Consider the following 27,772-nt stretch of genomic DNA (forward strand, 5'->3'; position numbering starts at 1 on the left):
TTCTCCATAGTTAAGAAGGTAGTGTTTAATAAAGCATTCAGCAGAGTCAGGTCAAATAATTTGAAATTGCTGTGCAGTAAGATGGAACAAGAGAGAAGATTACATTAACATTGCACTTTAAAGTTTACAACTTATATTCATCTAATTTGATTCAACATCTGCATTTTTAGGGATAAGAATTTCATTGAATAAAATATTCCTAGGTGAGGAAATTTCGTAGGTTGATTTCTCTGCAACTTCCAGTCTTAGCTTCTGAGAACATTAATAAGAGATCAAGTGTTTTCAGAGTCGCCCATCAAATAAAGGTCAAAGGCATGACTTCAATCTATAAGTAACTGGAAATAACTGGTCCCTAGGGGTTAAAGATCTATTAAGACTGCCACAGTGTAAACTTGGTCACTTGATCAACCCGCCAGCCTAAGGACCAAGACAAATAGCCCAATCAGAAATGCTTACCTAGTAAAGCCCCTCCTTCAGTGTTACGTCACCTTATCGCCAGAGTGGCTACCACACCCAGGAGTGGGGGTGGGGTCACCGGAAGAGCCTCCCAGCCCACTAGTAACACTTGGTTCAAGCCTTTTAAACTCCCATTTTCCATTATCCTGGGAGATGAGGGTTTCTAAGAGTGAGGGATTTGCTTAACTTGGGGGCAGGTGAAGATATAGGCTGCTAAGGGGCTTAGAGATCAACTAACCCACCCCATTTCGGGGACAGACGGAGGCCCAGGGAAGGGAAAGGCACTTGTGCTTTTTTTTTGGTGACAGACTAGGAAACGGGCTCGGGGAGACACCTTGATTTCACTAACAGATACTGAGAACCGGGGAAGGAAAGGCCACTCCTGCCCTCGGTAACAGACGAGAAAACTGAGGTCCCGGGAGGAAAAGGGCCATATTGACTTCTGTAACACGCCGAGAAACAGGGCGGGGGAAGGAAAGGCCACCCTGCCTTCATTAACTGAAGAGAAAACTGAGGAAGGGAAGGAAAAAGTCAACGAAGAGCAGAAACTCGATGCAGGGGCGTCTGGCTCCAAACTTGGGAGTCCCATGACAAGGAAAAAAGCGGTCTTTCATAGAGCAAAGCCGCGCCCTGCCGCGCCCGCCGAGGACATCTCCACCCCCGTCCTCCTAGGGCTACTGGGCGTAGTATCCTCTGAGGGCCTCCTTCCACCTGGATTCGGCGGCTTCCTTAGCCAAGCGCCCTTCCGTTGCCAGGCAACGCCACCCTCGTGCGGAGACTGGCGGCTCTCAGCCACGTGACACCCCGGCCGCCTTCCCGGAGGTGGCTCTTTGCCCGGAAGTGACCTTCTTTTCTTCCAGCTCTTCCGCCCCCACTGCAGAAAGCGGAAGTGAAGCAACCCGCTGAGCCATTCTCTCCTATTCGTGCTTAGCCTCTTGTCGTCTTACTCTTCTTTCGACCGGCCCATGGCCACCTACCACTACCGGACGGCTACCGCGGGCAGCTCTGGCCCAGGGCCTGCCGCTGCCGCGTCCCTCCCAGACCAGAGCTTCCTGTGGAATGTCTTTCAGCGGTAAGAATGCGCTGGTCCCAGCCCCGTGCTTCACCTTTTCTCAGGAGCGCCGGGGAGGGTCGGCCCCCACCCCCACCCCAGGCTGGATGCTGATGCGGCTTCAGGCTAGGGTCATGCCTCGAGGTCCGGCCCCTGACTCCATTCCCCACCACCCACCTCAGGCACGGGATCTCGAAGGGTGAACCCTCACTATGCTATTATGCCTATACTGCCTGTGTTACAGACAAGGAGACTTGAGACCCAGAAAGGCGAGCACCATTTCACCAAGCTGGGTTCGTCCCAACTTTGTGTCTCACCCATCCCCCAGAGCTCTGCGGCTGCCCGGTTTACATGTAATACATGCTCGCTGAATGAGTGTAATCAAGGAGGAAGTAGAAACCTTGATTCCTTTCGCATTGTATCTTTCCCGGTTCCCAGCCGTACACCTCCCCTCCCTTGACTTCGGAAAGCTCATCCAATGCCCATGGGCCATCCTGTCATAGGTCAAAGCATGGCAGTGACTTTTTAGGCCATGTGATCCAGCTCTCGTGATTTACAATTGAGGAAGCGCAAGTCCAAAGAGTGCTTTACTCAAGGTCACTAAAGTAAGATGTTGCATGTTTTAATTCAGGTCTTCTAAATTCTTTTAAGTTCAGCATCCTTGCCCCCAAACCAAGTATCATTTTCCCAAATCTTGTACTATTATATTTCCAGGTCATTGGATGATAGGTTATAGAGCTGGAATGTCATTTAGAGATGATCTAATCTGACAACCCTTAATTTGATGATGAATCTAAAGTTCATAGAGGTAGTGGCTCATCTAAGGTCACAAAGGTAGTAAAAGGTAGGGTCAAGATTTACTCGCATTCTTTCACTTTAGATTTTTCAGCTATACCAGGCTCTCTTTTCAGTTATGTGTGACTTGAGTGAGAGCAGAACTTAAAGAATACAAAATTTAGAAGAGGAAAATCTTGCTTTTTTGTATAATTAAGATCAGGAAAGAAATAATGAAACAAGTTAGGTTGGTGACTTTATAACCATTTTCCATTTTCTTGGTGGTGTGCTTCCTCTTGTCTTCAAGGGGAAATCTTCAAGGATCAGTTGTCACTGAAAGAATCCATGTTTAAAAGTGAGGTTTTTGTTTTTTTTTTTTTTTAAACTAACGAGGGTTTGGGAAAAGATTGTAGTTGATGTGAAGTGTTCTACAAAGAAGCAAATAAAGAGGCAGAAGGCTGAAAAAGGAACAAAGAAAGTAATCAGCATGGGCAGAATGAAGGGGAAAAGTCAGAGGAAAAGTTCAAATCACTGAGCATGATTCACAACCCATTGGTGAGAATCTAAAATTGTGATTTAGAAAGTGTGGTAACTAGAAGCCAATAAAAGAGCTTCCCCCCCTCCCCCCCCACTCCCTTGTCTCCCTTTCTTGCCTAGGCCTCTTATTAATGACACCTGATCTGCTTAGTCCATTGCACCTCAGAACTCTTGAGTTTTTAGACATAATGCCTCCTTGTAGCTGGGATTTAGAGGGCCTACTCCATTACATCAGACTGAAATTTTTATTTATATATGTGTATATAAATATATAGATATAGTTATATATTTTTTCTTCATAAGTAGCCAAGGAGAATGTGATCTTCTTTTGAGAAATATATTAGCTGAAACCAGGACAGAATAGAAAAGATGGGAGATGGTAGTCTGAAAAATAATTTGAAGCAGTAAATCTAAGTAAACTTTAGTAGGAATGTGCCCACAATTAAAAGTCTTGAACTTATATTCTGAAGAAAAACAAACTTGCATAATTTAAGAGTTTAATTGCCTAGCAGTATAAAGCAATTCTGTTAAATTTCTTTTAATTTTTACTCATTGTAATGTATTTCAATTATTTCATAGGGTTGATAAAGACAGAAGTGGAGTAATATCTGACAATGAATTGCAACAAGCATTATCCAATGGTAAGTGTGACTGCTTAACTTCCTCTGATTTGTCTTTTCCTTAATTTTGCTCTTTAAGTACAAAGGAATTATGATAACTAAAATATATGGTGCAGTCCTTGGATTAATTAGAATTGGTATATAGTATGATACATAGAAACAAATTTTTGCTTTTTTTTTTTTTTCGGACAGCTTCCTGATTATGGTCTCCATTTTGAGGTACTTTAGTTGTGGTGGTCACATAGTACATATAGGTATTATCTTCCACAATAAAGAGTGTGAGCTATTCAAGAACAGTGATTTTCTTATTTTTCTGTGCCATCCTTGATTTTCAACACAGTGCTTGCTTGACACATAACAAACTTAATAAATGCAATTGTAATCTATTTACTTAGCTAAGTACTAGGTGTACAAAAATTGGGAATTATTTGGAAAATTTGTTATTATATTAGAATATTACAGAGGAAAATAAAGAGTTTAATTCCAGAAGCAAGTCTTAGAGAGAGGCAAGAAGATTATGTTTAGGGATTTTTAGAGATCCTGAAAGGTCACTAAAGGAACCAATAGGATTCTCAAATAACATTGATGGAACAAGTTGTTGAAGATTTTGGAGGATGTCCATATGGTTTCTGTAAAGGAACTTGGTTGCTATAGAAACTGCTCAAACTACAAGGTAAAGTTGCTACAGAAATGATTGGGTATTGGGTATAACAGATGACATTGGTAATAGCACTTTACTATAAAGTGCGGTCTAATTCAATAGTGATTTTGGGAACTATTGTTAATCTAAGATAAGATGAATGAAAGTACTGTTCAGGTTTCCATGTTTAATTCATTCTGCAATTTTATTTTATTTTCATTGTGAGATTTCAGCTTCTCATTCTGATCCTCTTCAAGAATAATGGTGGTTAATCAGGTGGTAGACTCCTGAGTACTAAGTCTAGTTGGAGAAATTTTATTTCATTAACTAACCAATCTTTCTTAGACATGCATTTCAAACTGTTTGCTCTTATTGTGGAAATTTTTGATTTGAAGATATGCCAATTAAGCTTTGATTCAGTTTGAAATTTAGAAGAGTTGAAAAATTTTTTCTTTTCATGACAAGTAACTGCCAACTTACATTAATATAGATCCACCTTGCTGTGGTACTCCTTATAAGATTTTTTATTTGTATTAAAGTTAGGAGAACTGTATGATTCTTTAGTTTTAAAATATACCGATAACCTATTGTTTTTACATAACTTTTATTTCCAAATATATTTTTTTCCTTCTCTATCCCAAAAACTATTCCTTGTTGCAAAAAGAAAAAAGAAACAGTTCACCAAAATTAACCGAAGTATCAATTTATATTCATTATTATCCAATCTTAGTCTTTTAACTCTGCAGAGACAAAGAATCATCTTTTCTTCAGTGCTAGTTATATATAATCATATGTAATTACCCAATACTGGTTCTTTTTTGTTTTTTCTTTCCATATACTTTATGTTTTCACAGTTCTACATACTTGTCTTCATTCTTCAAATTCATTGTTAGTCCCTAATATTCTGTTGTATTCATGCACCACTGTTTATTTAGTCATTCCCCTATTAGTAGGCTTCTATTTTGATTTCAAAGTAGCTAGATAGCACAGAAGGTAGTATATTAAGCCTAGTATCAGGAAGACTCATCTTCATGAATTCAACAATAGCTATATGACCCTGGACAAAGTCATTTAACTCTGTTTACCTTAGTTCTCTCATCTATAAAATCAGCTGGAGAAAAAAAAAAAAAAGGCAAACCAGCTCTCTTGTGTTTGCCAAGAAAAATTCCAGATGAGGTCATGAAGAGTTGAACAACATAATACTTTGCTATTTTTTTCTACTATAGAAAATGCTACTATGACTATTTTGGTGTATATTAGATTCTTTCTATCGTTTACTTATTTGAAGATTATGAGTAGTAGGATTTTTGAATCAAAAGATATGGGCATTTTTGAACATAATTCCAAATTGTTTGCCACAATGATTAGATTAATTTATACTTCTACCTACATTTGCTCCTGTAATATATATGAAAAAATTAAGGGGAAAAGTATTTATTTAGGGCTTAGCTTGTACCAGGCATCATATTACACACTTGGGAATACAAATACAAGCAAGCAATACAGCCCTCTCCTTTAAGAAACTTACAATCTAATGGGGCAATAGAACTAGAAAGGGAAAAGGAAGAATGGCCTGAGTGGAGATAGGAACAGGACAACATAATCTAGAAATGGCCTAAAAGAGACTTGGCAGTCTGATCGTCATTTTTGTACATTTACTGGGTACAGTTATTTTGATTTTCATATCTCTAGTGCATTAATGATATGGAACTATATTTCATCTGGCTGTTATTTTGAGTTTTTCTTTTGGGAACTATTTATTCATATCCTTTGACCATTTATCCTTTGGGGAATGACTCTTGGTTTTATATTTTCATGTCAGTTATTAGAAAATCTACTTGTGCATAACTTGTGCCTGCAAAAGTTTTTTGCCTAGGATATTTTCAAATTCAGATTCTATCACTTGATTTCTTCTTTTCTTACAAGAACCTACTTATCATTCATATCTAGTACATTTTGCTTACAGTTAATAACAGGAAAAGTAAGTGACAATAAGGGCACAAAAAATGTTGATATTTCTGTATTTTGGAAATGATCTTTACTAAATAATTTTTCACTATCATCTGGTGAATGTTCGATAAAATGTCAGGCTAGCTCTAGATGGCTATGTACAGTAGATCTAGACATGCATGCAGTAAATACCCATGCAAAGATTTTGTTCCTAGAGGCTTTTGTACTGAGAGACTGCTAATATTTGTGATTATTTTGGATTGATTAGTTGATACTCTTTCACTGGATTACAAGAATTGATCAACATTAGGAAGAATATGAGACTAATTGACCAGAAGAGCTGAAGTCACATTAAGTTAGACATTTTGAACCAATAATGGTCCACTAGTCAGTCAAATTCCATTCTGTTCTCATACTTCTTCTCATATCACATTCTCTTCTCTTCCATCTTTATATTAAATGTGATTACAATGCTATTCACTTAGGACTGAGCTCCCATCATTATACCCAAACTTAATAGCACATTTTCAATGCAATTGACTTATGTTGATTCCTTGTTGATTCAGTGGAAACCTGTAGTTTTAAAAGTAGCATAACCCACTTATGCTTTCCAACTGTTATTAAATGTGTGGGACTACATGTATTTCCTTGTTAAATCTGGTTACAGTAATCCTGAATAATTTATGTGGACTCATACTAATACACACTGGGCCTTTTTGTAAGACTTTCCATAGAAAAGTTTATTAAAATAGACTGAGGGAAGATGAGGTCATTCAGTATACTGACAGACAAAAGAAGACTGTTCACTTGCTTTCCATTTAAAAAAAAATTATTGCATGCTATTCCAAGAGCTTACGAATTTTTACTTAACCCTGTTTCAAATTCAATTACTTTTCTCTGTATTTAACATTATTTCTGAAGATAGTGAGGAAGAATTATTCTCTTAAACTGATTTTTTTTCCTGATCGTCTTATAGCTTTTCATAATAATAAACAAGGCATGTAATTTTAGGAGGCATTTTTTTTGGTTTGCTGCCTTCATTTTTTAAAATTGCTATTCATTTTTATTAGTTATTTGTGGATATATACATAGTATATTAAGAGATGGTTTCTTCCCCCTCAGGAAGTCCCATTGTTAAAAAAAAAAAAAAGAAAAGAAAAGAAAGAAAAGAAAAGAAGAATCCTGATATATGTATAGATCTCTCTATCTTCTCTCTCACCCTTTCTTTTTTTTGGGGGGGGGAGGGAAGGAGGGGGCAAGCAGTTGGTGTCAAGCAACTTGATCAGTCACACAGCTAGTGTTAGGTTCTGAAGCTGTCTTCGAACTCAGCTCTATCCATTACACTACATACCTGCCCCTCAGTATATTCAGATTTCATAAATTACCTATGAATTATAGTTGATTATCTTCTTCTATTTGAAAAGTTTCAATGCCTATTTCAGACTGGGATTACCTTAACTTAATTGCTAATGAATTTAAGCTCCTATTCTGGTCTGACATGTGCTCTGTTGTGAAATTGTTCTCAGAGGCTCTGCCAGAAGATCCTAAGCCCTGGTTAGATCTAAGAAATTAGAACAGTTTTCAGTGTGGACCTCTCAGAATTTGTTTTCTAGGACCAGTCTACAATTATGTTCAGAGAGGATCTTCACTAGGAGTGTGGACACTTAATGATAGAAATTTTTAGCCACAGTAATTTGTGAAAAACAGTCATGTACTAAAAGTGCAGAGAAAATTTATGATTTACAAAACTTTCCTCTTTAGTCAATCTGTCTTGCCTCCCATAGAATGGGGGATTAAATAGTTTTAAAATCTGGAATTCCACCCGATAATGAGAAAATGCAACAAAGTCTGTTGATTAGAGGGATAGGGAGCTCTATGAGCTGAGCCATGTCTGAGGATTGCTTGGGGAGAATAAACATTAACATACCACATTCCTGATTTTGAATTAGACTGTTTATCTGACTGAAGGATGGGGAAGTAAAGCAGCTAAATTAAAGGTAATGCCCTTGAGATTAGTTTCCATTTCTGGAAAGGAAAACATTCAGACTGTCGCCATTTCTCCAGTGAAATATGGGGAAATAGTCATTTTTGCTGTAGTTGAGGGACACATCATGACCAGGCAAGTTCCATTAAAAAAAAAAAAAACCAAAAATGAAATGCTATACAAAGGTTGAATATTTCTTTGAAATCCATTTATTACAGTATAATGGAATCATCTTCAGCAACAAATATAGAAATTTCTAGCATATGAGGATATTTATATGAAAGTCACTTCTAATAAGAAAAATATTTAACACTTGCCAATCTTCAGGATTTTTTTCTTTGAAAATGAAGTATACAACAAGGACTTATTTTAGGTAAGAATTAAAATAAGTTTTAAAAAATAAATTCTAGTTTTAAAAGATAGGTAAATATCGACTAGATGAAATTTTTCTTTTTTCCCAATCACGTAAATAATTTTTAACAATTTTTTTTAAGTGTCGAGTTATAAATTTTCTCCTTCACTCTCACCTCCCTGAGATGGTAAGCAGTTGTATGTTATAAGGTATACATGTGCAATCCTGAAAAACATTTTCATATTAGTCATGTTGTGGAAAAAAACAGACCAAAAGGAAAAAATCACGGGAGGGAAAATCACAAAAGTAGTATGTTTTGCTTTGCATTCAGGCTCCATAGCTGAAATTTTCCAAAGAAGGATTGCATGGACTTGAAGTCATTGTCGTGTCTATAGGCCAAAAAAAAGTGTTCTTAGCCCAGCATTTTTAAAAAAACAACTGATTTATATTCAAGGAATGCTACTTAAAAAAAAAAAATGGCCCCTTGGGGTGACATTGAGACTAATCTGAAGAAATTGATTTACATATAGTTTATCTAGTCACTAGTTATACTTCCAAAGTTCATTTATACATTATTTATTTTGCCTAGTAACAAGGTTACAAATGATATTTATTTCCCCACTTTGTCCTATAAGAGGCATTTATACTGCAGCAGAAATTTATACGTTTTCAATGAAAAATGATAGAAAACAATATTGTTCAAATGTATTTTATTTTATTTTATAATAACTTTTTATTGACAGAACCCATGCCTGGGTAATTTTTTACAACATTATCCCTTGTACTCTCTTCTGTTCCGATTTTTCCCTTCCCTCCCTCTACCCCCTCCCTGAGATGGCAAGCAGTCCTATACATGTTAAATAGGTTACAGTATATCCTAGATACAATATATGTGTGCAGAACTGAACAGTTCTCTTGTTGCACAGGGAGAATTGGATTCAGAAGGTATAAATAACCCGGGAAGAAAAACAAAAATGAATATAGTTCACATTCATTTCCCAGTGTTCTTTCTTTGGGTGTAGCTGCTTCTGTCCATCATTTATCAATTGAAACTGAGTTAGGTCTCTTTGTCAAAGAAATCCATTTCCATCAGAATACATCCTCATACAATATGATTGTTGAAGTGTATAATGATCTCCTGGTTCTGCTCATTTAACTTAGCATCAGTTCATGGAAGTCTCTCCAAGCCTCTCTGTATTCCTCCTGCTGGTCATTTCTTACAGAACAATAATATTCCATAACATTCATATACCACAATTTACCCAGCCATTCTCCAATTGATGGGCATCCATTCAATTTCCAATTTCTAGCCACTACAAACAGGGCTGCCACAAACATCAAATGTACTTTTTAAAAAAAAAAAAAAAATTATCTTATGGGTAGCTGACATTTTGTTGAAGAGGATGTGGAAAAAAATTTTATAAAAAAAATTATCTGAAATCAACATATTTGATGGCTTCATTGCAAATGTGGCATAGAAAAGGATGGTTAAAAAATATGATGGAAAATATGACTTATGACTAAGACATTTTAAAAAAGCTAAATGCTTGTGGACTAGACAGATTCCTCACATTTACATAACATGAATACTTTTGTCAGGAAGAAAGTGAAAAATGCAGACCGGTGACAAACGCAATAAACAGAAAAAATGGAGACAGTCATGTCTGTGTCAACAATAAACAGTTGTCAGTGTGGCAGTTATCAATTGTGACTATACCATCAAGCCATCCTGCTTGTTTGAGTATAGTTCAAAATATTTGTTAAATTTGAAAAAAAATTAATATGATATTAGAAAAAAAATATAATACTAAGTATAAAGTACTTGAAGGAGAGAGAACTAGATAGTGAAGAAGCAGCTGCTTATATATGACAGGTGCTTACAAGTATGACATCATCTCCTAAGGGTCAGAAGAAACAAAAACGAGTAATAATGGTTAGTGAATCCCCTACTGAGTATAGGAGCACACCAATTTGTTGGCCTCATAAGAATGATATAGGGTTCTGCTGCCTTCCTGGTTATCTCTACGAGATGTTCAAGAGAACTTCTCAGGACTGTCAAGCCAGATGTTGCCATACTGTTAATGCAAATTACATTAAAGAAGACATGTTACCATCTGCTTTGACACTGTATCCTGGCAACCAGAGTTCCTTTCCACTGACTTGTAGCTGAAACCTTTCCTATGTGTTACCATTAGAAAGTGAGCTCCTTGGGGGCAGGGATTGTCAAGTTGTTGTTTTTTATAGTATTTTATTTTTTCAAATACATGAAAAGATAGTTTTTAGCATTCACCTTTGCAAAACCTTGCGTTCCAATTTTTTCTCTCTTCCCCTTCTAAGATAGCAAGCAATACAATATAGATTAAACATGTGCAATTTTTCTAAACATATTTCCGTATTTGTAATGTTGTGCAAAAAAAAAATTAGATCAAAACTTTCCATCACAAGTCTATTGGAATTGCAGGGACTTCTTTGTCTTTAATGTATCCAGAATATTTTTGGTACATCAGAAGCACTTCAAAAATATTTTCTTTCCTCCTTCATACTGACTTACGTTAAGAACAAATGCTGTCAAAAAGAGCATGGGCAGCATTGCTAAAGATTAGAAACAGAAGAACCCTTGGTATATAAGTGGTATTTTTATTACTGCTCCCAAATGAAGAAAAGATTTTCAGGAGGGAGAAAAAATATGAGAAGTTATCAGTTGGATAAAAAGATTGTTTTTTTTCAAGAATGAGCTTTGTATGGCTAAACTATGACTTAAAACTTGGGAATTATGTATTCCTTGTTAGGGATAGAAGGTACCTTATTAAGGCTGGAAAGGATGGATTTGCCTGGAATCTTTCAAATGTAGATAGAAGGACTTTAAACTGAAAAGTAGACAGGAAGAGAAATAGAAAATTGGCACCAAGAGAAGAACTACCATATATTTAAATAATAGTGTAGATTCCCAAAAGTTAACAGAAAACAAAACAGAAAAAAAGGAATCAGTAATAAAAATGATGGTTTACGGTATTGATATATAAATGCAAGAAATATGGTCAAATTAAACATCCTAACTAAAGCAAATATGATGCCACTTGGAATTGGTAGGCTGAAATCTTTGACTGGAATATGGCTCTGGAAGTTATACATTTATGTTCAAAAGAAAAAAGGATCTGTAAAAAAGAACAGATTAGCATTGTAGATTGGGAAGAAGAAAAATACAGATAAGGGAATTCAAAAGCAAGCCATAGTGTGGGGAAAGTCATTTAGGTGTGATGATCCCTGGGGGCAGAAAGAATAAAGTCTTTGGAGAATACTGTAGACTAATTAAACAGAAAAAAGAAATGGATGAGTTTGAAAATCAGATCGCAAACTTATAGTGTACCATGCTATGGTAACCATGGAGGATTTCCCATTTTCTAAACTCTTTTATAGTAGCTGCAAATAATAATTTCCCTTAATGATAATAATTTTCAAAGGCAGAGAAATCAACTAGAGGAAAATTATGTTCTGGATCGAAGAGGGAAACATAATCTGATATTCATTTTTAAATTTTAAGAGAGCAGATTTTTTAACATTCAGAGTAGGTTTAGATAAGATTACATTGACTAAAAGGAATGAAAGGTAGTCCAGTAGTGAAATTCTCAAGACAAAATTCCAAAGGAAAAAAAAAAAAAAGAGGGGAACTGTCTAAGTTTTATTGTGGAAATATAAAAGAAACTCCACGACCAATTTGAAGTCATTTTTTAAAAATAGCCATTCTTTTAACAAACCATTAAGAATGGACCAGAGCATCATAGCTTATAGCTGGACAAGAAGTTTTTTTTTAAATCTGAAGAAAATTATCAAAGAAGGAATCAGACTGCTACTTGGGGTAGATAGGAATGTGATAAAGGATAAAAAAACAGCTTGGATGTTGAACTCTTTATTTTGCTTCATTTTTACCCTGCGAAAAAGAATAATCTTAGGACTGGGGAGAGAAGAACTGTAACTTCAGATAAAGAATTGAAATCCAAGATGAATAGAGATAAAATAAGGTGCTTTGTGGTAGGTTCAACTCACCAGACCCAAAAGAACTGTAGCTTCATGTAACTACCATTTTTATTCCTAAATCACTGTCAATCTCTTTGAAAGATTGTGAACAGGATTTTTATATAAACTGCAGAATTTTATTTCATTTTCATTCTGATAGGTGTGTGAGGTAAAATATCATAGTTCCTTTAATTTTCATTGCTATAATTATGAGTGATCTGGAACATTTTTTCCTATCTCTTTATAGATAGTTTTTTTTCTTACCATTTAACTGTTAGCCTTATAATTTTATGCAAAAGCTTTTAAAATTTTGTCATTGTGACTGTCCATTTTACTTTTTCTGATAATCTCTCTCATTCTCCTGCTGGTCATTTCTTACAGAACAATAATATTCCATAACATTCATATACTACAATTTACCCAGCCATTCTCCAATTGATGGGCATCCATTTATTTTCCAGTTTCTAGCCACTACAAACAGGGCTGCCACAAACATTTTGGCACATACAGGTTCCTTTCCCTTCTTTAGTATTTCTTTGGGATATAAGCCCAATAGAAACACTACTGGATCAAAGGGTATTCACAATTTGATAACTTTTTGGGCATAATTCCAGATTGCTCTCCAGAATGGTTGGATTCGTAGAACTCAAAATTAAAAAAAAAAAAAAAATCAAGTGTTTAAAGATAGTTTATCATATAATTAGGAGGGGAATAAAAATACATGTTTTTAAATTTTTAAAGAAATAAAAAAGCTTAAAAACAACCAACAGAGGAGTGAATGCCTGAATGTCTTTACATGATTCTCCTGAATGAGATCCATTATCACTTTTAAAGGAACTTGACTGAGTTATCCACAGTGGAAAAGCTAAACAGATTAAAAATGTTCATTGTTCAGATCATATTGTGTAGGTGGCTGGATAGCCCATAAAACTGATCAGTCAGCACATGATCCTTGGACAGTGAAGTAATGAGCTGGGCCCAAAATTGATTCAGAAATATGATTGTTTGAATTGTTTTGGAGAAATTGTATTGTGTTTTTAGTAAGCTTTTAGGAGTTAAGTTTCTAAAAGTAAACTTTTAGAAGTCCTCCCTCCGCCCCACACCCTCCTCCCCCTAAAAAAAAAAAAAGCCCAACTTTTTAAACAATATTTTTCCAAAGTTGACATTTGGCTTCAAATCATAAAATGGTTTAGTTTCCAAGGAATTAGAGTTTATGTGGATTTATATGTCAAACTAAAAAAAAAAAAAAATTATATACCAGAAGTGGTATAAAAGAGATCACAGAAATGTCCAAGCAGAAACAGATGAATCAATCACTGAGAGAGCAGTAGAAGAGATGAAGGAGTTCCTATATACTTTTGACTTAATTAATGTCAAGAAAATGATTGTCACTCCACCCTTAGCATGTTGTGAGCAGTTAAGGAAGATATGGGTAAGAGCCGAACAGAATGAGAAAGTGTAGATGAATTATGATTTGTATCACTGAGTGAAGTATACACTTATTACAGATTTATTTCAGAAGGGACAACCCATGGAAAGTAGGTAACAAAGAAAAACACCTGCTGTTCTCAAAAAAGTTAGGATTGAGGAGGGCTCAGTTTTAAAGCTGATAAATATTAAAGTATAAGGGCTTTTTGATAGTAAAACTTTTGCAGGACAATAAACATTTTTTAATTTTATTTTTAATTTTTAATAGCTTTTTATTTATGTTATATGCATGGGTAATTTTATAGCATTGACAATTGCCAAACCTTTTGTTTCAGTTTTTCCCTCCTTCCCCTCATCCCCTCCCCCAGATGGCAGGTTGATCAATACATGTTAACTATGTTAAAGTATAAATTAAATGTAAAATAAGTATACATGTCCAAACAGTTATTTTGCTGTACAAAAAGAATCAGACTTTGAAATAGAGTACAATTAGCCTGTGAAGGAAATCCATAGTGCAAGTGGACAAAAATAGAGGGATTGGGAATTCTATGTAATGGTTCTTAGTCATCTCCCAGAGTTCTTTTGCTGGGTGTAGCTGGTTCAATTCATTCCTGCTCCTTTGGAACTGATTTAGTTCATCTCATTGCTGAAGATGGCCAGGTCCATCAGAATTGATCATCATATATTGTTGTTGAAGTATATAATGATCTCCTGGTCCTGCTCATTTCACTCAGCATCAGTTTATGTAAGTCTCTACAGGCCTTTCTGAAATCTTCTTTTTGGTCATTCCTTACCAAATAATGATAATTGTTCGTATACCATAATATTCATATGCCACAATTTATTCAGGACAGTAAATTTGTGAAAAACTGGAAATGAGGAGATAATGACCTCAGATGGTTTTATCTCATATACCTTTTTAAAGTACCCTGAGGGGTATAAGCAAATCAAATCATTTCCTGAAGCAGTTTTATATAGATTTGCACATAAATATAACTATAGGAATCTCTCTCCTCTTGTTCTTCAAAAAATGTTTTTGTTTTTAGTCTGTAAAAATACACACAAGGATATAATAAACAAACTAGTCTTGGTGGTAAAATGGTTTTACATATATTGAGAAGAAGATTTCATAGTCTTAACTTACTAAATTGTCCTGTCATCTTATTTTAAGCTCAGAAGTTAATGAAGTCATGTTTCAGATATTATAAGTTGTAGGTGATTGGCCAGTATTCTACCTGTTAACTGTAAAAATGATTTTTCATTATATATAATCCAAGTTGTTTTTGGTTTTAGGCACCTGGACTCCATTTAATCCTGTAACAGTCAGATCAATCATATGTAAGTAAAAATTGTACCTCATCATGGAACCATTCATTTGTATACCAGTTCGGCTTTCTGCCATATCCCTAAGACATCTTAGCATGTCTAAAACTTAACTCATCTTTTCTTCTTATGTCAATTTTTCTTGATGTCACTATTTCTCCTAACAGTATGGAGAGATAGCCTTGACTCCTTCCCTTCACCTCCCCATATCTGGTCAATTGCTATGATTATTTCCTTTATTCTTGCCCTTATGTAGACTGTCCCCCATCCAGATGTGCTCATCTTTACTGTCCCCTAAACATACACTGCTGTTTGGATTCCCAGCTCTTTAAGATTCCACTTACATCACCTCTTCAAAAGACTTTTACTGAGGTTTACAGTTGTTAAGGTCTTTTCCCCATTCATAAGTCTATATTTGTGAATTTTTTATCTCTCCTAAGTAAAATGTCAGTATTCCATGAGGGCAAAGAGCTATTTGACAGTGCTGATTGTTCTGTGTGCACGTTTGTAATCATATCTTTTGATTATCATGTCTTTTATCTGCATCTGTCCTTCCGTTTTACAAATGAGAAAATAGAAAGCAAATAACCTGACAGATCTCACAAGAGTATGTAGTTATAAAGCCAGGACTAGAATCTGAGTGTCCCAGCATACTGTTTGATATTTTTTCCATTGTACCATGAGGCAGAAATACAATAGTGTATCTATGACATCAACAAAATCAGAAAGATAACTTGCTGGATTTTGAGTCATCACATCTGTGTTCAGCCTCTCGCTTTACCACATTATGGATGTATAACTCAGAAAACAGAGCCTCTGTTTTCTCTTCTGTAAAGTGGAGATAGAATTTGTCTTCTGTCATCCTCCCATGATAATTATGATTACCCAATAAGAGAACATTGCACAGGAATGCTATATATGTGAACATACTACTTAGGATAGCAGCTGTCTGTATGGTTTTGTATCATTTTATAATGGTCTTCACACAAGGCCATAGAGACTAGATAAAGGGATATCTCTGGGAGAATATTTGCAGCACCTCCTTAGGAGCAGAAGAAGGGCTTCTTTCTCAGGAAAACTATATCCCATATTTGAGTTTGACAGTATTAACCCTCCTTCTGGGAGGATGTGAACACTGAATCACTCAGCAAATATTTATTAAGTGCTTACCATGTGCCAGGTACTATCATAAGCAAAAAGGATGCAAAAAAAGAAAAAAGCTCCCTAGGGGAGCTCTTTCAAGTAGTTATAAAAGTACTATGTGTATCTTGAGGCATGTATGTTCATTCACTCATTTATTCTTATGATTAATCTTACATTTTTATAACTGATGGCATTTTAGAACTGTAGCCAGGGAACACAATTTTTCTTCTATGTAGAGTTAGCCAACCTATCCAGGAATTGGACACATAAGCTCAACCTCTTAAGTATCATGTGCTAGCAGAAGAAAGACATGGTCACTTTAGAACATCTCTCTGTCCCTGAAAGATTAGTCTTAGAAAGGTGAAATTGTTGGTAAATATGAAATTTTCCTTTTAAACTGACTTTGACATTGCAGTATGAACACATTCTGGTGGTATGTTTATTAACATGTTGTTTCTCTTTTGGTTTAGCGATGTTTGACCGAGAGAACAAAGCAGGAGTGAACTTTAGTGAATTCACTGGAGTTTGGAAGTATATCACAGATTGGCAGAATGTCTTCCGGACATATGATAGAGACAACTCTGGAATGATTGACAAAAATGAACTAAAGCTAGCGTTATCAGGTTTCGGTAATTCATTTACTCTTATTGTATAGCATATTTCATTTTGGAATCTGTTTAGCTTTTTTTTTTTTTTTTTTTTTTTTTTTAATATTTTTTGGTTGACTTTGGGGCTTTAATTTCAAATTCATTTAAAATTTTTGTTTATTTACAATTCAGACATTATCTTGAAATATGAGACATAAATTATTGTGATATAATTTTATCCAAAATGAGATAAGGGCTATGCAAGGTTTTATTTGAAAAGTTGAGTGATTAAATGAAATTGAGAATGGTGACTTTGTAAACAATTTGAAATGAAGTTATGAGAAGAAAAAACTAAAGGCAACTAATTTGAGATGAATTTAAACTAGTTTTATGGTGCCATTTTAAATTTATACTGGAAAAGTAGGTAAAACTTTCCTCAATTATCAGGATTTTTTTATAAATAAAATTTTTAAAAAATTATAAATAGTAAGGAAACTTGTGTTCTTTCCCATTCTCAAAAATAGCTCATACATACATACATATATATTTGTATGTATGTCCACCTTGAGTGTCTTAAAAGAATTTTGGTTTGGAATTCCTCTTGAGATAAATATTTACGTAATACCTTTCCTGGATGATTAAAAGTGCTTTATAAGTTTTAAGCAATTCTCATACATAGGTAGGGAAGAAATAGAGTTTTTTGGATGAAGAAACTGAGATGTTAAAGGATTTGCCCAAATTTTTTTACTGGTGAAAAGCCAGCAAGAGAGTACATAGTATATCTCAGTTTGTTTTTAGTGAGTGTAAAAAAAATTTACTGGGATGCAATTTGTCATCTTACTGTCGTTCATCATGTTCTGTTAGGAAAAGCTTATTGCTTAAAAGCTATCTCACAAATGTCTAGAAAAATAATAAAGATGAGTTCAATTAAAATTAAATATTTTAGCCAATGGGTATTAAATACAGCCTTAATATTGTTTATTAGTGTATACAAAGCTGAAATATGCCATAGACTAGATGATTCTAGGTTCTGATGCTTTTCTCCCTATTTTCTTTACATTCACTCAAGTTTCTCATTTCTCCTTCACTTCTTCTTTTATTCTTTTTTATTTGCCCATTGAAACAAAGTGATTAATAGAGGTTAGGGTAAGAGGGCGAAAGCTTTTGCCCTAAACTGGCCTGGTACATACATAGCTCAGTTGGGGAGGGGCATTTTTCATGTCATTCTGGAGAATTCAGCCACATCATTTCTACATCAGAGTCAGGGGCCTTAAAATTGAACTAGCTTTATCTGGTGGGCACTAGAAGAGAATTAGAGTACTTGGAAGTGTTTGGCCAGTCTGCAATGACCAACAAAAAAGTTAGAGTCTTTGAATGCAAGCTCTTTGAGGGCATATCCACATTCAACATGGTACCTCAAATCATAGTAAGACAGTGGGAATCTGTCTCTGTGAGGACTCCACAAAGACAAAGCCCTTCACAGCCTGGCCCCATCTTCTTATACTGGGGGAAAAAGTGTGATAGGCTAGCTGTCCTTATTGTGAGCATTACTTGAGAGGCACCTCCATACTAAAGTCTTTATCTGCATTAATAATGCACATGTCATTCATCCTTGCCTATCCCCGTAGCCACACTGCCTGCATGCCAGAAAGCTAGAAATATTGTTGAAATTTTATGTATAAGTGACTAATCAGAAAGAATTTACTTGTAAAGTTAGAGTTCTTTTGGTCACCAGATGGCAGTTGGTCTGGTTCATGTTGTGGGCATCTTGAAGGGGGTAGTTTTCACTGAAACCTAAATTGCTTTTAAAAACAAAATTTTACTTGAACTATTCTTTGGCTTGTTCTCCCTATTTCTATTTCTTCCCCCCCAAATAAAGAAAATGTTTTTAGAAACCCAAATCCTGATACTTGTTTTACCTTTCACACTTGGACTCTTTAAAAAGTATTTTTTTTTAAATTAAAAATGGAAATTCTAACTTAATTATAAGCATTTTTATCCAATTTTGACTCCTGAGAAAAATTATTTTCTCTGATAATAAAGGAAACTGCTCACATGTTTGATTTTATAGCTAAAAATTTAAAATAAGGATTAGTCACCAAGCATTATTAAGCACCTACTATCTGTCAGGCATTGTGCTTATATACTAGGTAGAGAATGCAGATTTCATTATCCCCATTCAAGGAAACTGAGCAAGCACCAACTTCACCTTCATCATCTTTCATTGGTACAAGTCAAAGGAAGGGACTTGACTATAAATCCAGCACTCAAATAAATATATCAGGCTGATCTCATGATAGAATTCTCAAAGTACAAATGTTTGAGATTTCTGTCATTAGTTGTTACATAACTAAATTCTGTGCATTTCCTCAATAGCATATATTTGTGTTCCTAATTCATTTTCTCAATTTCTAGTTTGAAAAGAATCTTTCTCAGCTATTCATACTGTAAGAGGAATAAATGGGGGAGCACAATCAGAGATATTTGACTAGAACTGAGCTCTAAATCCCACTATCCCTGAACCATTCCAATGCCTCTTTCTCTCCCTTGTCCAGGAAAAAGCATAAATATATAGAAACTTGGGGACTGGGAGAGATACTTACCATGTAAGTAAGTAGGATATTGATCTTGAGATGATCATTGAAGAAATTTGGTGATTCTAAAAGGTGAAGATGAAAAACTAGAGTCGGGGAGACAGCCTGGTCCAAGGTTTGGAGGCAAGATGTAGCTTATTGTGTATGAAGAACAATATAGGGCAGTCTTATAAGAATGTTTAATTGTAAGAAGGAAAATATTTTGAAATTAATTTAGATAAGTGGGAGCAAGATTGTAAAGGACTTTATATCTTAGAATTCTTTTATCTAGAGTTGCAAGCTATAAGAGCTTCTTGAGTGTAGGAATAGCTGTTCTTTAGTCATATATATTTGACATCTGTAGATGTTGGGTTGGAAAGGAATCTTAATTTCTCCAAGTAAGCAAGTGGAGAAAGTGGTACAACATGGAAGTGGATAGTAGTTAGGAAGATAAATAGGGGGAGGCTGATCTCTTTGATTTCTCTGTCTGGACATTGGATAAGCATAGGAAGAATTTATTTCAAATCTTCTGCTCCTGCTATGTGGTTTATGTGCCACATTTTTTTGTATTTGTGTTCTGATTTTGAAAGTACAGCATTAATATCTCTACCCAGAAAAATGGGCAGGCTTCAAGGTAGTTATCGGTCAGCAAATGTTCATTGAGTTCACATTATGTACTAGACAGTAAGCTAGACATAGTAAAGTGCTTTGCATTCCTGGGGAGGTATTATATAAATATTTTTCTTTGCATGTTTAACTCGTTATCAGTAAAGTGATTAAGCTAATTATATAGGTAATTAACTGTGAAATTCACTCAGACAATAGGTATAACTTATCCTTGCAAAGATTCCAACGAACCTGAAAGTCAAATGCAAATATTTTGTCATCTGGAGCTTGTCTTCTGAATAAGAGTACACCGGTAATGTACGTAGTGGTAATAAAATTTTTTTTTTTAAAGGGAAAAATAGGTAAGATCTTTTTCTTTCTTAAAGATGCAGCTCTTAGGCCTTTATCCAAGGTATAGCTGCAAGTGTCCATTCCTTGATTGTTTTGAGAGCTGATTTTGTAACATAAGAAGATACTTTCAGTGCATCTTAGCTTGTATTCTAGACTTCAGCCATAGCTATGACTGATGACTTATCAAATCATGATTCTAAAAATCGGCAACAAAATCAACGATCCTCAACTTTTTATTTGTCACTTGACAATTTTTGAAGTACATGAAGCATTTTGATTAGACTTCCTTAATCCTAAAGTTTGTTAATTTTAATTTATGTTACTTTTTTGGAGGGGGAGAGGGATGGAGAATTCTGTTTAATTAAAAAAAATTTTTTTTTACTTTGTTGGTATTTGGTTTAGGCTTCATAAATTTTCAGAGCCCATCTTAAGAGTCATAGTTATACTAGGAAAACCTTTAATTTGGTAGCTATTTATATTATCATTTGTGTCTGGAGAATAATCAGTATTTTTTGGGGGAAGTGTATATTAAATAGAAGCAATTTTTTTATATTCGTTTCTTCCCATGTTTACTTTCCAGTTTAGTTAACCACAATTGTGCTTGGCCCCCCCTTTTTTTTTCTTTAAGCATACAATAGCACCATCTAGTGCTTGCAATAAGTTAACCCAAATCACTAGTGTGAGCGATGTTATTCCTATTGACTTTCTACAAAGAATAATTCTGATTCATTTTTATTTCTTTGAGAAGATTTTTTTTTTAAAGCGCAAATCTTTCCAGTATTTGAATCTGTCAAAAAAAAATTTCAGATTTGACAAATAAGAGAAATAGCTTCAAAACCACAAAGAGTTTGTAATTGCCAGTCTCAGGATATCACAGGTTGATGATTTCATTCATTTGTTTACCTTTCTGCCCCCACACCTTGTTTTACATACATAAAAACAATATTATGTTCTACCGAACTCAATAAAAATTGTGTGTTTGTTTAATGTGGGGGTATGGGGATTGGTTTGGTTGTGGGGTTTTTTGGATTGGTTTGAGGAGTGGATTATTTTTCTTTGGGGATTTTTTTATGTGTAAAAGATTTTTAGAAAAGATTCATATATCTAATTTAAACTTCCCCTGCCACTCCATTTATTTTATTTTCTGTTCTTTAAGGTTATCGGTTATCTGACCAGTTTCATGATATCCTTATCCGAAAATTTGACAGACAAGGAAGAGGACAGATTGCTTTTGATGATTTCATTCAAGGCTGCATTGTCTTACAGGTAATTAAGGAGAAACTTTACACAGGCATACACATAACACATACTTTAATACATATATACAAATAAATTGTAGTTAACTTTTATACAACTATTCAATTTATAAGTGAGGAAAAGTAAAATGCATTAGTGAATTTTTTTGCAAAACATTTTATTGATTACTTACTATTGAATGTAAAGTATTTTTTTTTATTATAGCTTTTTATATACAAAACTTATGTATGGGTAATTTTTCAACATTGACCCTTGCAAAAACTTCTGTTTCAAGTTTTCCCCTCCTTTCCTCCATCCCCTTCCGTAGATGGCAGGTATTCCCATACATGTTAAATATGTTAAAGTACATGTTAAATACAATATATGTATACATATTTATACAGTTATCTTGTTGCACAAGAAAGATCAGATTTAGAAAGAGGGTAAAAATAACCTGAGAAGAAAAAACAAAAATTCAAACAAACAATAACAAAAAGAGTGGAAATGTTATGTTGTGGTCCATACTCATTTCCCAGTATTCTTTCTCTGGGTATAGCTGGTTCTGTTCATTCCAGATCAATTGGAACTGATTTGGATCCTCTCATTGTTGAAGAGGGCCACATCCATCAGAATTGATCATCATATAGTATTGTTGTTGCCGTGTATAATGATCTTCTGGTTCTGCTCATTTCACTTAGCATTAGTTCATGTATGTCTCTCCAAGCCTCTTTGTATTCATCCTCCTGGTCATTTCTTATAGAACAGTAATATTCCATAACATTCAATGTAAACTATTAAAACTTTGCCTTTAAGGCTGGCTTTGTTAACTTTTTAATCTTTTATTCCTTTGGCAATTTGTTGAAGCCTGTGGATCTTTTCCTAGAATATATTTTGTTTTTAATTCTTGTTTGAAGGAAATAATAAATTTCATTTAGAGGTTAATGAAAATAAAGATGTCAGTTTTTTTCCCCATCTCAAGTTCATAGGCCCCTGAAATCTTTCGTGACCATTTGGGAGTTCATAAATCTTAACTTAAAAACTCTCCCCTAAGGTGAAAAAACTTAACTTCTTTCATATCCTAGACTCTAGTTTGAGAAGTACCCAGAAGTTGAGAACTGATTACTTCAAACTTCCTTAGATAACACAATACATATGCACTGAATTATTCTTAAATATGACCTCATTATTTATTAGGTTTTTTTTTTATTATTCTCTGGCTTACATTTTAGATTTTTGTGATAGACATTTCTCTTTTTAAAAAATAAGATAAGATACTATCTTCTGAATACTTGGAAATGATCACAGTGGTATAATGAAAAAAATCCCAAATTAAAAGTCCTGTTCATAACATCTGTGATCATGAGCTATTCTTGGCCTCGGTTTCTTCATTTCTGAATTGAAGGCATTAGACTCATTAATCTTTGAACTAAAATAATTCTTAGGTTCCTTCCATCTCATAAATTCTATAAATTGGAGCCAGATTTTGAAGGCCATTGAATGCCAGGCTTCAGAATTTGGATTTTATCCTAAAAATACTAAGGTGTTTTAAAGGAATATGAGAAAGAAGCGGTTTTAAAAGGGTTTTGAAAAAGGAAATGACATAAATCTGAAGCCATGGTACCAAATAAATTGGAATGGGGAAACTAGAAAGCTTTTGAAATAACCAGACATGCTTAGGTCCTGAACCCTGTATTTCTGTCAGGCCAGCTTTGCCCCCCTATACTTTCAGCTAGCCAAGATATTATTTGCCCTATCCTGAAGTATTCTCTAGCAGAAAGAAATGAGGTGGGGAAACTCCAGCAATCTTCACTTTTCCCCAAAGAACTTTTTGACACAACATTTCCTAAGTCATTTGTCAGTCCTTGGAAAGAAATACTTAAACCCAAATGAAGACAATTACTCTGAAACTATTGAGTCTACTGTAGGTAATATGGGATTATAATGAACCTCTTCCCTAAGAAAATAAAGTGTTGGATGAGAATCAAGACAAATAAATATGGGATCTGTTACAATAAAACATCAGTGTTATCTGTGAGAACTAATATTGATCAGAGATTTGTAATAATGGAGAAAAATAATGTACATTGAAGACTTGATTTCATACTGGGATACTTGAAATTTAGGAATGAAATGTGGGGATAAAAACCAGTCTTAGGATTTGAGTTTCAGTAGGAAAAATTCATGGGAGAAGTCTGTGTTACAGAACTCCATTCTACTTCTTTGTGAATATTCAGTTCTACAAATTACATTAAAAGTACATAGCAAAAAAAAATCATAAACTAATGGAAGATAAGGTTTCTTATTGTATTTTTTAGTTAATTGCATGGTCCCACTTGAAATTGTAGGTTATTAAAACAACGTATATCAACACACATATATATATTGAAATAATTATGCTCACCACAAATATCAAATTATTGAATACTGACCTACTGCTTCCAAAGGAAATAGTGGATTAAATTCCTGTGAGCCTCTGGTTACACCAAGTTGGTTAGCTATCTCTGAAGTGGCCTTAGAGATAGATCAGTAAATTTTCTTTTTCTTTTTTGATATGTACTGTATTGTTGATTCATTAACACTGAGGTCACAGCCAATATAAGTCTTGTAAGGCACATCAGAGCCTTTTTGTGCTTGTGAGACAATTGTGGTCTTTTATGGTCTTGGAGCTACATATCTCCAAGACTGTTTATAATATAAGACATGAATCAAGAAGACAAGACACTGTACTTGTTTCATCTCAGCGAGGCAATTTAAATTTCATATGTCCATAAGTAACTGAAAATGCTGTAGAATTGATTTTGAGGTTATAAATTTTAGCACGTGGGTGAATTTGCAAGCACAGAATCCAAGAATAATGAAAATTCTATAATCCAACTATACTTTATTGTTTTGAGTTGGTTTTTTGCAAGGCAGTTGGGCTTAAGTGACTTGTCCAGAGTCACACTGCTACTAAGTAGCAGCAAAAGTAAATGTTTAAGGCCAAATTTGAACTTAGGTCCTCCTTACTTCACAGCCTGTACTCTATCCACTACGCCATATACCTGAGCCACCCCCCACCCCCCATCTACTTTATTAAATGAAATAATATTTGTAAAACTTCATACATGGTTAGTGTTTAATACATGCTCATTACATATCTCCCCTTGCTACTAAAGATTAACATGTAAGGGTATATATATATATGTATGTATGTATGTATGTATGTATGTATGATTTTGTTGTTGTTGAGGCAATTGGGGTTCAGTGACTTGCCCAAGGTCACACAGCTAGGAAGTGTGTCTAAGGTCAGATTTGAATTCAGGTCCTCCTGCTCTATTCACTGTACCACCTAGCTGCCGCATGGAATATATACTCTTTTTTAAAAAAACATCCTTTGGGCTACTTTAAAAGCTACCAGTGACTTGCGATGGAATCAGATTTTTTATTTTTTATTTGCAAAATTAAAAGGATATAACTTTGAGATGTGCTATAAAATGTCAGCAAAAGGTTAAATTGTTTTTTTTTTTTAAATGTGTTATACTTTTAAATTTCTCTTGAGCACCTGACCCATGTCCTTAGACAGCTTACCTACTCATTTTTCACTTGTAAAAATAAATTACAGATGTTCCTCAGTGAGGATGCTTTGAACCACTTACAGACCTACTCTACCAATCTGGGATCCCAAGAGGGACTCCTAAAGCTACTTGTATCTACTCTATTGGATTCAGGACAAGTTAACTTAGCTAAGACTTCTCAGATTCCAAACGGTTGTCCTTGCCACCAGTTCATCTAGAACCTGGCTAATCCTTTCTTGGAAGAATCTACAAGGGCATTAGGAATTTATCCAAAATAGAAGACATCTTTCAGTTATAAAAAGTCATATAAAATTTAATTTAATTAATCGATCTAACAAGTACATATATTTATGGCCTGGTTAAAAAGAAAGAGGAGGAAATTGAGAGGGAAGAGGAAAGTAGAGATTGTTTTCTAATGGCATTCCTTCCACTAATTAAAAACTTGTCAAGATTGAAGCTCTTCTATACCTTCTTGTCCATATTGTGTAAATTGTCCATAGACAGCATCAGAACAAGAGGTTTCTCTACTTCATATTGTTGCTATTCAGCAAACTTATCTCCTTTGCCATGTTCATGAAGGTATATGCTTCATGTCAGCAGTTTAAAAATTTTTTTGAACTCAGGACCTTTTTGCTTCTTTAAATATTAGGGATTCTCATACTACACGTGCTTTCCAACCCCCCAAACTCCCAAAGAGCTTTTATTCATGTGTTATGTCCATTCATGTTTACCATATTAGCAATTAAAACATGTTAATATTATGAAAATACTTTTTGACCTGGGGCCCCTGGATCACACTTTTGAGACCTGTTGCCATATATTACTAATTCCTCAGTAATCCTTACTGGCAATAAATACTTAGTTGAGCTGTAGCAGTTATGTTTCCATGGTTTTTTGGGTCACTTAGAATTCTTTTGAAACCCTTGTTTCATAATTTACAGGTATACTCTGATTATACACTATCATTACAGTGGACATTAAATGAGAACATTTTAATTTCTAGTGTTCTTCTGGATAAAATTGTTAAAGGCCAGAGATTTCTTGACCCTTAGTTAGAGGATCCCTTACTAGCTGGGTTGATTTCCAAACCTCTCATGGGTTCTATATGGACTCAGGTGTGTCACAGTAGCAATAGTGGCTGCTTAGACCCTCAATAAGTGCTTAGTGAATGCTTTTCATTCTTTTGAGGCTTTATGGATACATTGCTTTATTTGATTTCCATTACAAACCCATGAGGCAAATAATACAAGTATTCTTTTTAATTTTCTACTAAAGAAACTAGGACTTAAATTGAGAAGTGCCTAAGCTCACAGAAGACTCCTTCTTTGTATTGGAGTCTTCTGATGCCCAAGGCCAAAGCTCTTTTCAGTGTGCCAAGCTTTCCTCATTGGGTTAATAAATACCAGGATCTCATTATCTGTTTTCTCTTTCAGAGGTTGACAGATATATTTCGGCGTTACGATACCGATCAGGATGGCTGGATTCAAGTATCTTATGAACAGTATCTTTCCATGGTCTTCAGTATTGTATAACACTCACCGTTGGAGGTTATCGATGGGACTGTTATGGAAAAAAGACTGGAAATGCCAAATTCCTTATCTTGTCACGTCATGAAAAAGAACACTGATGCAACTCAAGATTGTCTTCCTCCCAAATTTTATACAATTGATATGTTTTATGGTTCCAAATCCTAACTGTATATATGTGTAAAGGCTAATTAATATTTTACCATAGTAACTATAGCCACATAGCTCTCCAGATGCAAAATGGATTTAGTTTGTGGATGTTTGTGCCATGAAGTAGAATATATGTAACTTTGCTTCAGGTATCCCGCATGAAAAATGCATCTTCTCTTTTGTAGTTGTCTCCACTCTTGTCAGAATGCTTCTCCTAATTAATCAGAATTTTTAAATAATATGGAACTTGCACACATAAGGCTTTTCATGTGCCTTACTTTTTTTAAAGGGGGGGGTTATTGTATCCATTTTAATATTATGTAATGTAAGCAATAAAGGAAATGGTACAGACTAGTGTTTTACCAATATTTCCATATCTTTTGAATCGTAGAAAAGATTAAAACAAATGTATAGGCAGCCCCTCTCCGCCATATTCAGTGACATCATCATCACTTCAAAGATGCTATTAAGGCCTGTTCAGTGGCAGAGCTTTGCATGGACAGTTTTCTTAGCAGGCTTGGTGAGGGCTGTTTACTCCTACTGTCAAGTCAATCGAGGATTAAAGCTGAGAGAGTAGAGATGTAACACTAGTGTGATATGGAGCATCAGGCTCTGTAAATTCTGTTTGTAACCATCATGGCTGTTTTGTAAAACATGCTTTCCTATTTTTATCTTGACTGTGAAATAAATGAGTATATGCTATTGTTGACATGTGATTAAGGGGCCCCATCAGCAAAGATAGCGTTAGCTGTATTCTGAATCCAAATTCTAAAGAGGGAAGGGGGTGGAAAGGGAGTGCTTGGCAATCTCTGATTTGTGATTTAAATCTTCTCATTTCCAAAATTCACAAAATTTGAAAATACAGGTTGAGATTTTTTTTTTTTAAGTTTTATTGATGCCTTTTGTTTTAACAACAG

The 27,772-nt window shown here is 34.8% G+C and overlaps 1 protein-coding gene across 2 annotated transcripts; it reads left to right on the plus strand.

Moving 5' to 3' along the window:
• The first annotated feature begins 581 nt into the window (after positions 1 to 581).
• PDCD6 (programmed cell death 6) lies at positions 582 to 27,557 on the plus strand. 2 transcript variants are annotated; one of them, XM_051969786.1, is made up of 6 exons: positions 582 to 1,528; positions 3,398 to 3,459; positions 15,100 to 15,144; positions 16,743 to 16,895; positions 21,546 to 21,655; positions 26,613 to 27,557. In XM_051969786.1, the coding sequence occupies exons 1-6, from the start codon at positions 1,422 to 1,424 to the stop codon at positions 26,709 to 26,711; spliced, it is 576 nt and encodes a 191-aa protein (XP_051825746.1). In that variant the 5' UTR covers positions 582 to 1,421; the 3' UTR covers positions 26,712 to 27,557. The 2 variants fall into 2 exon arrangements, with proteins under 2 accessions (XP_051825746.1, XP_051825744.1); XM_051969784.1 differs by having other exon boundaries at positions 585 to 1,528; positions 16,743 to 16,901.
• The last annotated feature ends 215 nt before the right edge of the window (positions 27,558 to 27,772 follow it).

Source organism: Antechinus flavipes, chromosome 1 (genome assembly GCF_016432865.1).
Source record: "Antechinus flavipes isolate AdamAnt ecotype Samford, QLD, Australia chromosome 1, AdamAnt_v2, whole genome shotgun sequence".
Classification (NCBI taxonomy): Eukaryota; Metazoa; Chordata; class Mammalia; order Dasyuromorphia; family Dasyuridae; genus Antechinus; species Antechinus flavipes.

Excerpts from the sequence above, each read along its gene's own strand:
- PDCD6 (XM_051969784.1), top strand. The coding sequence starts at position 1,422 with ATGGCCACCTACCACTACCGGACGGCTACCGCGGGCAGCTCTGGCCCA. Across the intron at positions 3,460-15,099 it reads GCAACAAGCATTATCCAATG|GCACCTGGACTCCATTTAAT; the intron begins GTAAGTGTGACT and ends TTTTGGTTTTAG. Across the intron at positions 16,902-21,545 it reads GCTAGCGTTATCAGGTTTCG|GTTATCGGTTATCTGACCAG; the intron begins GTAATTCATTTA and ends CTGTTCTTTAAG.